Source organism: Monodon monoceros, unplaced genomic scaffold (genome assembly GCF_005190385.1).
Source record: "Monodon monoceros isolate NGI ecotype Baffin Bay Population unplaced genomic scaffold, NGI_Narwhal_1 Super_Scaffold_7, whole genome shotgun sequence".
NCBI lineage: Eukaryota > Metazoa > Chordata > Mammalia > Artiodactyla > Monodontidae > Monodon > Monodon monoceros.
In genome coordinates, this window is record NW_021703784.1 from 83,420,362 (window position 1) to 83,434,613 (window position 14,252).

At 46.7% G+C, this 14,252-nt stretch overlaps 1 protein-coding gene across 3 annotated transcripts in view; it reads right to left on the reverse strand.

Annotated features, from left to right (window-relative positions):
• ABTB2 (ankyrin repeat and BTB domain containing 2) overlaps positions 1-5,840 on the reverse strand; it is a 181,058-nt gene extending 175,218 nt beyond the window's left edge. For 2 of the 3 annotated variants that reach the window (XM_029206940.1, XM_029206941.1), the window contains exon 1: positions 4,538-5,819. In XM_029206940.1, the coding sequence (XP_029062773.1) occupies positions 4,538-5,420 (883 nt within the window). In that variant the 5' untranslated portion in view covers positions 5,421-5,819. Of the gene's footprint in view, positions 1-4,537 lie in introns of all 3 variants that reach the window. The other variant, XM_029206939.1, reaches the window with a different exon arrangement.
• Positions 5,841-14,252: the final 8,412 nt, after the last annotated feature.

Genomic DNA, 14,252 nt, shown 5'->3' on the forward strand with positions numbered 1-14,252 from the left:
ATTCAAGGAAAAAAAAAAAGTTTGCATTTCCAAAGCTTGCTTTGTTTCAGTTTTACCAGCTCTCTGGGCTTCAATAAAACAGTCAAAGAGGAGGGAAGCTGCCACCTCAGCCCAGACTACCCAGGTGTGGAAACTGATTAAACAGCAACTAGCGGCTCAATTAACCCTTGCTCCTGGAGTTGATTATCTCAATGGAAATCCATCCTATAATCTCCCTGTTAAATGAATCCTACAACTAGAAGAGTTTTCAGCCCTGCTGTAGATGCAGCCCTTTCATTTCTCGGCTGCAAATGAGATTGTTGGGACTCTGCCTCAGCTGATAAATAACTGAATAATTCAGAAAGGTCCTCAGTCACTTTTTTTTTTTTCTTTGCTGAGTGATCCTTAGACATCAGCAGTATTGATATATTATTACCTACTACTTATGAAATTTCAGAGAGGCCCCTCTTGGCTGTCACTTAAATTAGCCCCAGTCACACTATCCTATTACTGTTTTCTGTTGTTGTTAGTAACACTTACTGCTAAAAGTAAATCCCTATTTGTTCATTTTCTCCTTGTCTCCTCCATTTGTTTGTAAACTTCATGAGAGGAGGAACCTCTCCCTCCCCCAATTTAATCCACAGCACTTTTAACTGTGGTGCAGGCAGGGTCAGTGCTCAATAAATATTTGTTGAATGAACTGCCAACTATTTATTAAGCATTTACTATGTGCTACAATCTTTAAATCTATGCTTTCACCTAATCCTCATCAACCTTAAGAATTAGGTGCTGTTATTAACCCCCATTTTACAGATAACAAAACTGAGGCTTAGAATGGTTAAGAAATATGCCCCACAGGACTTCCCTGGTGGCACAGTGGTTTGGAGTCCACCTGTTAATACAGGGGACATGGGTTTGAGCCCTGGTCCGGGAAGATCCCACATGCTGCGGAGCAACTAAGCCTGTGTGCCAGAACTACTGAGCCTGTGCTCTAGGGCCCGCGAGCCACAACTACCGAGTCCACATGCCTAGAGCCGGTGCTCAGCCACAAGAGAAGCCACCGCAATGAGAAGCATGCACACCCCAACGAAGAGTAGCCCCCACTCGCCGCAACTGGAGAGGGCCCGCACGCAGCAACGAAGACCCAATGCAGCCAAAATAAATAAATTAAAAAAAAAAAAAAGAAATATGCCCCAGGTCACTCATATAAACAGCAGAGGTGCGCTTCAAATCCTCACTGTGATTCCAAAGTTTTTGCTCCTTACCATTATGATAGAGCTACCTTCATGTACATCCTGGTTACTGCTTTGGAGCAGGAATATTCTCACCAAAATCCCATCATTTAACCTAGAGTCTCCAAATGGAAGGGGATTTTCTCTAATGCCATGGACATTCATGAAAGCTTAGTAAGAAAAATGGCCAAGAAGAAATCCCGAAGTGATGCTCAGCATCAAACTGATGTATGACGATGAGAGAGAGAGAGAGAGAGAGAGAGAGAGAGAGAGAGAGAGAGAGAGAGAGAAAGTAGATGAGAGAAGTTTCTATTTTCTACCAGATCCATGTTTATAAATATTGCCCTATTAAAGTGGTTTCTCTACCTCCCACAAGGAAGATATCATCACTTAATGACATTGCCCTGGAAACAGGGACACAGATACCAAATGAGCAAGCAATATATAACTCCTGCTGCTCTACGAAGCTGAGATCATGTTTTATAAACACCATAGAAATTTTATCATCCATCTTGGGCTGAGCGAAACCATATTTGCCCAAGACTCTGAGTAATGGATGGGATTAGATGGATTAGGGGTCTTAAATTCCTGGTTGGAAGACATTAAAAGTTTAAGGGCCCTATATAGCTGACTCAAATGCATGTGCCCATGCTGTATAATTAGCAGGCATAACAATATATACTATAAAGGGAAGACCAGCAGGACAAGACTTCGAACCAGCACACTCCCTCCCGTGCGTAGCCATTTCCCACTTAGACTTCAGCTGTATAGATGGTAACCTTGCTGGCCTTGGCTTATTTTAGTACAACAAAGGTTTAGGATCTCTCCATTTCTTTCCTAAGCAGTTTATGCTTCCTTCTGAAGTCAGCTTTGAGGCATAAGTAATTCATTGTGCCTCTACTAAACATTCATTTCACTTTGTCTAAAGAAAATAAATCAGCCTGGTTATTGTTTACTGGGGCCACCCTCAGGTTTTCATGTATAAAAAATGAGCATCCATGTAACTCAAGGGAAGCGAATGGTCACCTGTCTTGCAGGAGAGCTCCCTGGAGACCAAGGAATGTATGGAGGGACACGTTTGCTCGGAACATCCCGGAGATGTGCTGCCTGTCACATAGAGTCCTGCTGTCTTGCATGGCTTAAGAAGAATTGTTTGGGGTGGAGGATGGGAGGGAAGAGGTAAAATTATAGGGTCAAAACCCCATCCGGTGAAGAAAATCCCAAGGAGTGATGACCTTAGATAAGAAATCTAGGGCCCTTTGGGATAGCCCTTTAGTGGAAGACACCTGTGTTCTAGCAATTTCTCATGACTCTACATTTTCAGAGGACCCTGGAGAGGCAGCTGCTCTTAACTGCCTCAGTTTACAGTTAGAAAAACTGAGAAATTCCTCCACCTGAGGGGCACCAGTTCTGCATGAAGGGCATGTTTTGGTTTTGCTTTGTTTCTCTGTCACCCATTATCCTCCTTCATTCTAGTCTGGTTTGTAGGGTCATAGGCCTTTGTTTTTTCCCTCAGGAGTCTTCACTTCTCTGAGTTCAGTCTGGGCCTCTCCTCAGCCAAAAGTTCGGAACGCTTCCCCCCTGGGCTATGACAGCCACATGGAAATCCCCCTGCCCTCCACTTCCTCTCCTGGGGCTGTGTTCCTCATGCTGATGCCACAAACCTGGAGGGTAAACACAATTATCAGCTGTGACATTATCAGCTGAGATCCTGGACTGACCTCAACTCTGACCTAAGAGGAGGAAAATTAAAAGGCGTATGCTCTTCCTTCCATTCCAGGCCTCTCCTTTTGTCAGTGCTAGAATTAAAAAGAAAACCCTTGAAAGTCAAAGTCAGCCACACTGGTAGATACAGACTGCCTTCAAAATGAGGCCTTAGGATGTCAGGTACTCTCCTTGAAAATTGGACCAGTGAAAACAAAGCTGCTTCTTCTCCTCTAGTGGCTAAAAGCTTGAACTCTGGAGCCTGCCTGGGTTCAAATTCCACCTTGTCACTTAATATCTGTGTAATCTTGGGTTAATTATTTAACTGACGGGTACCTCGGTTTCCCCATCTGTATAATGGGGATAATACTATAAGTACCTACAGATTACTCAAGTTAACATATAAAGTGCTAAGAACAGTGACTGACACATTGTTAAGTGCTAATTTAAAATTTTAGCTATTATGATTATGTTAAACCACATTTAAATATGACTCCCTTTATGGCATTCCAACACCCACACGGCCTCTTCCACTGACAACTTACTTGCCACTGAATGTTGCCCCCAAAATGGCCTTACAATCAGATTGCAAGGATGTCTAGCCAAAGTACCATTCCAAATAACTGATGGTTTGCTGACTCCTGAAGTTGGAGTCTGGTAGGCAGTTTACTGCTGAATGTATGTCACACCGTATCCTTTCAAGGGAAAAGGTCAAGCGCTTCCCTACCACCTTCTGCACTGAAGCTATGTCATCCTTCAGAGAAATGCAACTACCTAATGGTTTCTTTCCCGGACTTGACACCATGCCATTGCCCATCCCCCCACTCCTCTTCCCAATAGTGTGGTTTACTGACTGGGTCTTGGTTTCTTTTGGGAAAGTCCATAAGGTTGTGCATTTAATATAATACAACACAGGGGTTTTAATCAACTGCTCACTTGGTTGGTGACAGCTTTGAAAGTCAGGCCCTGGGGGCTAGGATGTGGTTCCCTTTCTGGGAATGGGATTCAGGAGTCACCAGGTTCCATCGCTCTGGGCACACAGTGTTAAGAACCCACCAGTACCACTCCACCTTCCAGGAGAGGGCCTGAAAGGCATGCTTCAATCCAGCAAAGCCCAAGGTGGCAGCACGAAGGTCCTGGGCTTCCTGCTCCCTTCCTCCCATCCCACTTACCCAAGGCTCAGGTCTTAAGTGTTTGGGCCCTCTGGCTACTGCTACTGGACTGGAGAGAACCGGGACAGAACCACAGTCGATCTGCCCAGCTCTGGGGAGAGATGCCAACTATAGATCCGTCAAGCAAGGCAGAGAGCGACGGGGCAGTAAGCTTCGCGCCAAGAGAGGTTCAGGGATGGCTTGGTCAAGAGATTCAATCAGTGAACAGCCCCCAGTAGCGACAACACGACGCAGAACAGAAAGTAGAAGATCAACCACGACTTTGCCCTCCAAAAGTCAGTCGCTGAAAGAACAATCTCGGGAAAGATCCTTTAATGAACTCCTCCACCCGTAGACCGAAAGCTTTCTCTCAGGTCTTGAATTTCCTTCGTCCTAGGAAATTCATCCCCTGGGTAACCATGTCCGACTTCTCCCCCACCCCGTCCATGGGTCGGGGGCCCGCGTGCTTACCATTGGCGTTCTTGCCGCAGATGAGATGCTCATAGGGCTGCAGGACGCCCCAGAGCTCGGCGTCATTGTTGATGACCATCTCCAGGGCCTCAGCGGACACCTCCCCGCCTCCAGCCCCTCCGCCGTCGGGGCTCTGGCTGGCCAGCACCCTGGCCCGGATCTCCTCCACCAGATTCTCCATGCAGGCGGTGAGCGAGATGGCCGCGTACTCGTGGATGCGCACGGAGATGCGGGTGTCCACCATCCAGCGGAAAAAGCGGCCAACCGAAAAGGTGAGGCCGCAGCGCGCCGACTTGCCCCGGCGCAGCCCGTCGCCCGCGCTCATGCTGTACAGGGACAGCGCCTTGACGGCGGCCAGTGAGCAGCTCTCGGCCAGCGCCCAGCTGTGCACCAGGCGCACGGCGCTCTGCACCTCGAAGCGGGTGCACTTGGCGTGCAGCACGCTCAGGCGCTGCGCCTCGCGGGCCACACGGATGAGCGCTCGGCGGAGCAGCCCCGCCAGGCGCCTAACCGCCTCGGCGGAGAACAGGGGCTGCCGCCGGCCGCCAGCACCTTTGCGAAGCACCCGGGCCACGTCTCCCTCGGTCCAGGGGAACTCCTCCAGCTCGGGGAGGCGCGGGCAGCGCGAGAAGAGGTCGGCCACTTCGGGGTCCTCGGGCAGCACCGTGTTCACCGTGTCCCAGCTGTTGTGGCGGCTGTTTATGGAGCCGGAGTAGCACCACCAGGCCGCCCCGCGGTGTTGCTGCGCCGAAGAGTTGATCGCCTGCGAGTTGGACTTGGAGGACGAGAGGCTGAGCGAGCGGCACGAGTCCCCGGCCCCATACCCGGAGTCCAAGGTCAAGTCCTCCAGAGTCTTCAAGGTGGAGCTGTACGTCCCGGCCATGGGGAGCCTGCCCGGGGAGGCCTCGCCGAGCGAGGGGTGCTCACAACTCCATGCGTCCTTCCCCCAGTGGGCAGAAACAAGCTCTAGGCTCTCCGGGGCGCCCTCTTTCCTCTCGGCGCCGCGGGCCTCGGCGGCCGCATTGCCCGCCCGCCCGCCCGGCGGCCGCGGGAAGGTGGGCGAGATTCGCGGCGGCCGGAGCCCCACGCTCCCGGCGTCTGGACTCGAAGCCGTCACTGGAAAGGCCCCCCGCCGCTCCTCCTCGGCACTCCCCCTAGCCCACTTCAACTTCCCTCAAGCAAAGCGTCTATCTTCCGCGGAGAAGGAATCCCGAGAGAACAGGGCGGCGGCAGCAGAAGGAGGCGGCTCCGAGAGCTGTGCGAGTACAGAACCGCCCGGCGAAGAAGCACTCAGCAAACTTCTGCGCGGCGCCTGCCGCCCGCACCGGCTAGGTACTCTGCCGCCACCGGCATGCAAATAACGCGGGGCAGCCCACCAATCATCGGCCGCGATGGGCAGGGGCTGCACCAATGATCTCCCACAGAGGCGGTCACTATGCAGATTTCACTCCGCCGCGGGTAAACCCCTCGGCGGCGGAGGCGGGGCTGGAGGCCGAGGGTCTGGTAGAGCTGACGGGAGGACGGCGGAGGAGGGGGAAGAGAAGGCGAGTGAGTGAGCTGGGAGGTGGGGAGCAGAGACTGGGAAAGGAGGGATCGAAACGTTAGGCTCGGGAGCTGACGACTTAAAGAAAAATGTGAAGGAAAAGCCACTGTGCGTTGCCCCTTCCCGTCGTCCAGGCTTTGGGCGTTCGCAGCTCCCTTTCGAGCCCTCTGCTACCGAACACCAACGCCAGCGAGTCGAGTGTGGGTAGGGAGCAAGGGAGGTGGGGCTGGGGGAGGGCACAGCGGCATGGGGGAGGGGACCCAAGCCAGTCGCTCCACCTCTCTACTAAGACTTTCTGCCAAGGCCCTCCCTTCTTCCAGGCGAAACTCCAGTGAAGTTGGGGAGGGAGGAGGGACGCCCCTGTTTGCTTCTCTTCCCCGGTCCGTCTGGTTCTCTTTACGGTGCTCTCTAAGCTCCAATCAGAACAATCTCTCCCTAATCTGGCATCTGATAAATGGACGGGCTCCAGGAGGCCTGCGATTCCGCCCCCGTCCCCCCCACCCCGCCACTTGCAATATTACACATGCAGTAGTCTGAGTATTACTTGGGGAGAGGGCTCTAACTGATCAGATTCTCAAGTGTCCGTGTCTTCGCTGTTACAACTGTACAATACCTCTTGCTGTGTTGGATCCTTCCTGTCCGAGGAGCCAGTGTCCGATAGTGTGTATGTGTACGGGGGGGTGGGGGGTTGTTACACACGTGTGTAATGGGTGTGCGAAGGTGAGAAACGTCCCTAGCACTGGCCTGCGCTCGGAACACCTGGCTGAATGCACCTCTTCCTAACGGTGTGCCCTTGGGCGAGTTATCTGCCCCTCTCAGGACTCGCTTTCCTTCCCGGGTAAAATGAGAGCTGACCTCCAAGCAGCACCCTTGTAAACCTGTCTCAGGCGCGTGTTCAGAGGCGGTCAAAGTTCGATTGGTTCCAGCAGATCCGTGCGCGGTCCCACTCCGTCCCGCTGCTGTCCTGTAACTATTCACACACACGTGCACGAATGTGCATATGCCTCCTCCAGTGGAACCGCAAAATCAAGGAGGAGATTGTGTACGCGTTTCCCCCAAGTCAGCCTCCTCCCGCGCTCTTGAATAACTCCCTTGTGCTGTATCTCACACGGTGCTGACCTTGAGCCGTGAGTTGGATACGAACTAGAAATGTCTGGTTTGTCTCTTTCCTTCTTAAATTAATGGCCCTTTCCCTGTGAAACTCCTTTTTCTTTGGCAGTTTGGCTTAATTTTGCCTTCCTGCGCATCTTTATTTATGCAATACCGCCGCCTCATGGTGAGGGCTGGGAACGGCGTCAAGGATGGACGTACTCATACGAACGACACAAGTCCGCAGGGACCAAATCAAGAGAGGACACAAGGTGTGATGACATCTTATAGAACAAGAGATGAGAAGTCGAAGTAGGTAAGGAGGTTCAACTTGTCAAAAATGCGAAAATCGGATGCAATTTAATATTTATTAGGGGAAATATAATACTAAGGCAAATGTCGCCCTCTAATGGATGTTTACAGGAAAAAAATTCGGCAAAGTTTTTTTGTTTGGGTTTCTTTTCTTTTTCTTTTCATTTTGTTGTGTGCATCCTTAAAAAGTAACGAAAATGACAACTGGAAATTTAGGACAGGGGACTTACTGAATGGAAAGGTTATCTAGGAAACTATCTAGAATATTTCTTGGGGGAAAAGAGCAGATGGGATTTATCTTAATATATTCAAGTTACTTGATGACTTGAAGTGTAAAAATAATCAAACATGCCTACAGCCAAATTTCAGAATGCTGTGAATGTTAAATTGCACCAAAAGGATTTGTTCAGCAAAATTCAGCGGCTGGAAACACTACTGCACAAACAACTGAGTTCCGTTAGTAAATTACATGGAAAGAAAGAGATGGAGAGGAAACCTATACACTGAAAAAGACTTAGAAGACATATCAGCCACTCACAATGTGTGGAATTTATTTGGAATTTGTAGGGTTTTTTTTTTAATCAGTAAATATTTGACCTTATGAAACTATTGGAATATTTGCTATTATGAAATCACTGTTAGTTTTTTGATGTGGTAATGGTAGTGTGGTTATGTTTATTAAATGTTCTTATCTTTTAGAGACATACTGAAATGTATCTTTTAATTTTCACCATTAAAAAAAGGAAAGAAAGGGCTTCCTTGGTGGCGCAGTGGTTGAGAGTCCGCTTGCCGATGCAGGGGACACGGGTTCGTGCCCCGGTCCGGGAAGATCCCTGCCACGGAGCGGCTGGGCCCGTGAGCCATGGCTGCTGAGCCTGCGCATCCGGAGCCTCTGCTCTACAATGGGAGAGGCTACAACAGTGAGAGGCCGGTGTACCAAAAAAAAAAAAGAAAGAAAAATCTTTATGGAAACATCTGGTAAAGGGGCTAGAAAGTTATGAAAGACAATTAAGACTGTAGATCTCTTGCCTTTGATATATTCCCCAAAGACTTCTATAGTCTGCTTGAGGACTGGAGGTACAAAATAAACCCAGAGTGTGCTTGTGTTTGTGTTTTGTGTGATGGGGGAGAAAGAAAGAGAGGAAGAGAGAGAGAGATAGAGGACAAGATACACTGAACCGTTTTAAACATGAACCAACTGATTTCAGTTAATCTTTTGGGAAGTTGGCAAGCCGGATGAAGTACAAAACTTTGGATCAAGGAAAGAATGGACATGGCTTCTTCTGTTTCTTTTTTTATGAATTTATTTATTTATTTTTGGCCGTGTTGGGTTTTTTTCTGCGTGTGGGCTTTCTCTAGTTGCGGCAAGCGGGGGCTACTCTTCGTTGTGATGCGCAGGCTTCTCACTGTGGTGGCTTCTCTTGTTGCAGAGCACAGGCTCTAGGCATGTGGGCTTCAGTAGTTGTGGCACGGGGGCTCAGTAGCTGTGGCTTGCGGGCTCTAGAGAGCAGGCTCAGTAGTTGTGGCACACGGGCTTAGTTGCTCCGCAGCATGTGGGATCTTCCCAGACCAGGGCTGGAACCCGTGTCCCCTGCATTGGCAGGCAGATTCCCAACCACTGTGCAACCAGGGAAGTCCTGACATGGCTTCTTACCTATACGTATGTGGTTAATTAAGGCAATCTGGTAGTAATGTGTTTAACCTTAGGAATGCAAATTAGATTAGAAGAAGAGAAAGCAGACCCACTTTCTCAACTCAGGCCTGGCCCAAACATAATCTTTGAAGAAAAACAACTGTCATGTGGCTGGACAAGTTAATAAGAACATGATGAAACCATAGCAAATATTCGGAGAATTCCCAGTGGAGTGAGAAATTAAAAACCAGATCTGGAATTGCCTATGCAAAAGTTATGTAAGGCAGGAGCTTGAAATAAAATGTAAAAACTTTATCTTGGGCAAGGTCTCATATTTGTTATACAGTTTTTTACAAAATCAAAAACAATGTGAAGGTTAGAGAACAAAATACTGTAGAATTTATCTTGAAAGAGAAGGGGTTAATAATCCCAACTATTTAAGTACAGACAGAACTCTCTTATGAGAAAGGTAGATTATGACCTTGACTTTGGAGAGTGACCAAGTTTTAATTTAGTTTATGGATCATGTTTGGTACATCCTTTCAGCAACATTTATTGAACACCTGCTGGGTCTAGAACTGGGCTAGGTACAGTAGAGGTGCATTAGACAAGTTCCCTGCCATAAATAAAAGCATGGCCAATGTGTAGAAATGGGCATATGAGACTAACTCTTCTGCAAAACATGCTTTGTGGAGCTTTTCAAAAACCACTGACCAAGGGCCATTGCCAGGTCATTGACTCACCACACAGATTGATGCATCTAGAGGAGGAATGGTACAATTGCAAGGAAGGGAATGCTGTGTGGAATGCCAGGAGAGCTGACAAAGGTGCTGGTAGAGAGACGAGTGTGCCGTGGTTAGCAGAACAGCTTTGTAGCTGAATTTCAAGCAGAACACTCAGCTATTGAAAAAGCACCAATGGTGTGGAAACTGTGAGGTAATCCTTCTGTTCCATGTAACCTAAGGTAGCCCATTCCTGACACAGGTATTGTTTTCTGGACCTCAAAACTAAAGAGGCATACAGACAAAACAGAAATAGACCCACAGACATAGAAAACAAACTTATGATTACCAAAGGAGAAAGTGGGGGAGGGATAAATTAGGCATTTGGAATTAGCATATACACACTACTATATATAAAATAGGTAACCAACAAAGACCTACTGTATAGCACAGGGAACTATACTCAGTATTTTGTAATAAACTATAAAGGAAAGGAATCTGAAAAAGAGTACATCTATCTGTCTATCTATATACCTATATATATATATATATCTGAATTACTTTGCTGTACATCCGAAACTAACACAACACTGTAAGTCAATGATACTTCAATTAAAAAATTTTTGCATTCCTGTACATGATAGTGCCAAAACTTTCCAAATAAAAAGTTCCACTTGTAAAAAATAAAATTAAATAAATAAAAAATAAAGGATTCAATAGTTAAATTTGGGAAATTTTGCACTGTTTCTTCCTCTACTATATTCATGATGCAATATTTTTATTTAAGACTCTGTTTATATTTTTTTGACCTAGTATATCTCAGACTTAACTGGGCAGAGAACTCTCCCCATCCCCGGCAGACCTATTGTAAAGTGATTGGGATTTTTAATTTAACCTGAAGCAGAAAAGACAACTCTATTGTTTATGTGTCTCCTCAGGCAGCAGTGGTAGGGCAGGACCCTTGGAAGGAATTCAGATAAATCCCAGAACAGGGCAAGGTTCACCATCTGACCCCTGCCCAAAGCTGGATTTTGGTGATTCTGTTGGACACAAATATGATTCCAAAGGTAAACATAAACCTAGGGCATTGGTCCACAGGAGAAAAGGAGGTGGAGTGCATAAGGGTGCAGGCACGAGTAAAAAGTTTCACAAAGCAAACAAGACGGGGAGGAAGGAGTCTCTCCAAGAGGGAGTTCTGCCTGTTAGGCAGTTGGTGTCATAGATTTGATAGCTATTATTAGAGATGAAGCCTTCAAGAGCCTGGGGTTGGAATTTTAAGGGATATGGGCTAGAACTTAAAGCTGCAGAGCTGAATTAAAACTACAAGACAGAAAACCCAGGGACTATTGCCAAATCCCCACATCTGGATGTCCTATACACCAGTTATCAATTAACTGCAATTGTGCTCTTCTATCTTGGCATGGAAAATACCTAGAGTTAAATATGACATTTAACTCTGCAATATTTACTAAACATTCAACTTTTAAGATTCATCTGGCATTCTTATTACAAATTTAAAGTCCCAGTCCCCTTTCCTGGAGGTCCTGATTCAGTAAGCCTGGAATGTGATTCAGGTAAAAGTATTTTTAACAAGTATTCCCAGATGATTCCCACTCCCCGTTATGTAGGTGTGTATGTATGTATGCATGTATTTGAATTGAAGTATAATTGACCTACAACAACACAACATTAGTCCTGAGTGCACAACCTAGTGATTCAATATTTCTATACATTACAAAATGATCACCACGATAAGTCTAGTTGCCATCTGTTACCATACAAAGATATTACAATATTGACTATATTCCCCATGCTGTATATTTCGTCCCTGTGACTCATTTATTTTTATTTATTTATTTGAAAAAATGTATTTATTTTATTTATTCAGGTTTGGGTGCATTGGGTCTTTGCCACTGCATGTGGGCTTTCTCTAGTTGCGGTGAGCAGGGACAACTTCCCATTCTGGTGGCTTTTCTTGTTGCGGAGCACAGGCTCTAAGCACGTGGGCTGAGTAGTTTTGGCTCGTGGGCTCTAGAGCGCAGGCTCAGTAGTTGTGGTGCACGGGCTTTGTTGCTCCGCGGCATGTGGGATCTTCCCGGACCGGGGCACGAACCCGTGTCCCCTGCATCGGCAGGTGGACTCTCAACCACTGTGCCACCAGGGAAGCCCCCGACTCATTTATTTTTAATTGGATGTTTATACCTCTTAATCTCCCTCACCTATTGCGCTCATTCCCCCCCACCCCAGATGATTCTTATCAAGACCTTTCGTGGATGTCCTGATTCCATAAGCCTGGAGTGTGATCCAGGTAAAAGTATTTTAAACAAGCATTCCCAGATGATTCTTATCAGGCAAGTTTGGGAACTAAGGCATTTGTCTCTTAAACTTCAAAGTTCATGAAGACTTGTATAAAATATAAATCTTTGAGCCCCACCTGCATGGATTCTAATACAGCAGGCCTAGAGCCTATAAACCTTCCATTTTAACCAGTGGCTCTCAGGTGATTCAAATGGGTGAGGCTGAGGAAACCAGCTCTTCAGTATTCACGCTCAGAAGTTCACATGTTCCCAGCAGTTGGCGCTCTTGTTCATTTTGCTAAAAACTTGCACCTAAGAAGTCTAATTCTTTAATCATGAGCTGGGGGACTTCCCTGGTTGTCCAGTGGGTAACCCTCCACTCTCCCAATGCAGGGGGCCCAGGTTTGATCCTGGTCAGGGAACTAGATCCTGCATGCATGCACAACTAAAGATCCCACATGCTGCAACTAAGACCCGGCACAGCCAAAAAAAAAAAAAAAAAAACATGAGCTGGATTTTTATTTATTTATTTTTTTAAGTTTTAAATCTCCCTAGTGGATCGATCTGGGACCAAACAGCTATTTCTACTGATGAATTCCTTCCAAAGTTTGAAGATGTCTCTGTCTGCCCTGAAAAAAGGATGTTCCACATTAGGAATGATTGTAGACACCCCCAAGCATAGGGATGGCTGATTTGCAGGTGAGACTGGTGTAAGTAATTTTCAGAGTTCAGACTGTGGTCTCCTTAGACTTTTTTTTTTTTTCTTTTTTTCTTTTTTTTTGCGGTACACGGGCAGAGCTCTCACTGTTGTGGCCTCTCCCGTTGCAGAGCACAGGCTCCGGATGCACAGGCTCAGCGGCCGTGGCTCATGGGCCCAGCCGCTCTGCGGTATGTGGGATCCTCCCGGACCGGGGCACGAACCCGCATCCCCTGCATCGGCAGGCGGACTCTCAACCACTGCACCACCAGGGAAGTCCTCCTTAGACTTTTTAATACTGAATTCATTTGAAGACAATTAAGGCTACAAATATGATAGGAATATGTGTTAATTTAATACCAAAGAGTTAAAAATTGAACCCTATTTTAGTCTATTTTATTTTATTTATTTTTTAATAAATAAAATTTATTTATTAAATTTTATTTTATTAAATAAAATAAATTTTGTTTAATAAATAAAGCTGAGCAGCTGCGCTTCTCAGCTTGCAGGATCTTAGCTCCCCAACCGGGGACTGAACCCAGGCCACAGCAGTGAAAGCACTGAGTCTTAACCACAGCCAGGGAATTCCCTATTTTAGGCCTTTTTAAAAGCACTCCAAATCAAAGTAAGACATCAACTTGGAATTGAAGAGATTACTGGGTGTTAGGGATGACCCCTGTATTACAGATAAACACTGGAGCACATAAAGTTTTCTTGCCTCAATTTGGTCGGCAAACCAGGATCAAACACGGGATGAATAATCAAGATTAATAACCAAGATTTGTGACTTCTAGTTGAACGATCTTATTTAAACACTTTTAAAAACCTTTTTTATTACTGAAAATTCCAAATACATACAAAAAAGAGACAGAATTTTATAATGAACCCCTATGTACCCATTACCCAACTTTAATAATTATCAATTTGTGGTCAACCTTGTTTACGCTGTCACCTACTTCCCCATCTCCAGTATTTTTAAAGCAAATCTCAAATATTATGACACTGAGTAATGCTCACCTAAGTCTTTGCTGGGCTGACTCAGTGGTTTGGGACAGGGCTAACGGGACCATCTTAAGAGTCCTGCTAGTTTCACATTAAGAAATATCCCCCAGGGACTTCCCTGGTGGCGCGGTGGGTTAAGAATCCGCCTGCCAATGCAGGGGACATGGATTCGATCCCTGGTCCGGGAAGATCTCACATGCCGCGGAGCAACAAAGCCCGTGCGCCACAACTACTGAGCCTGCGCTCTAGAGCCTGCAAGCCACACCTACTGAAGCCCGTGTACCTAGAGCCCATGCTCTGCAACAAGAGAAGCCACCGCAATGAGAAGCTCATGCACCGCAACAAAGAGTAACCCCCGCTCGCCGCAACTAGAGAAAGCCCGCACAGCAAGGAAGACCCAATGCAGCCAAAAATAAATGA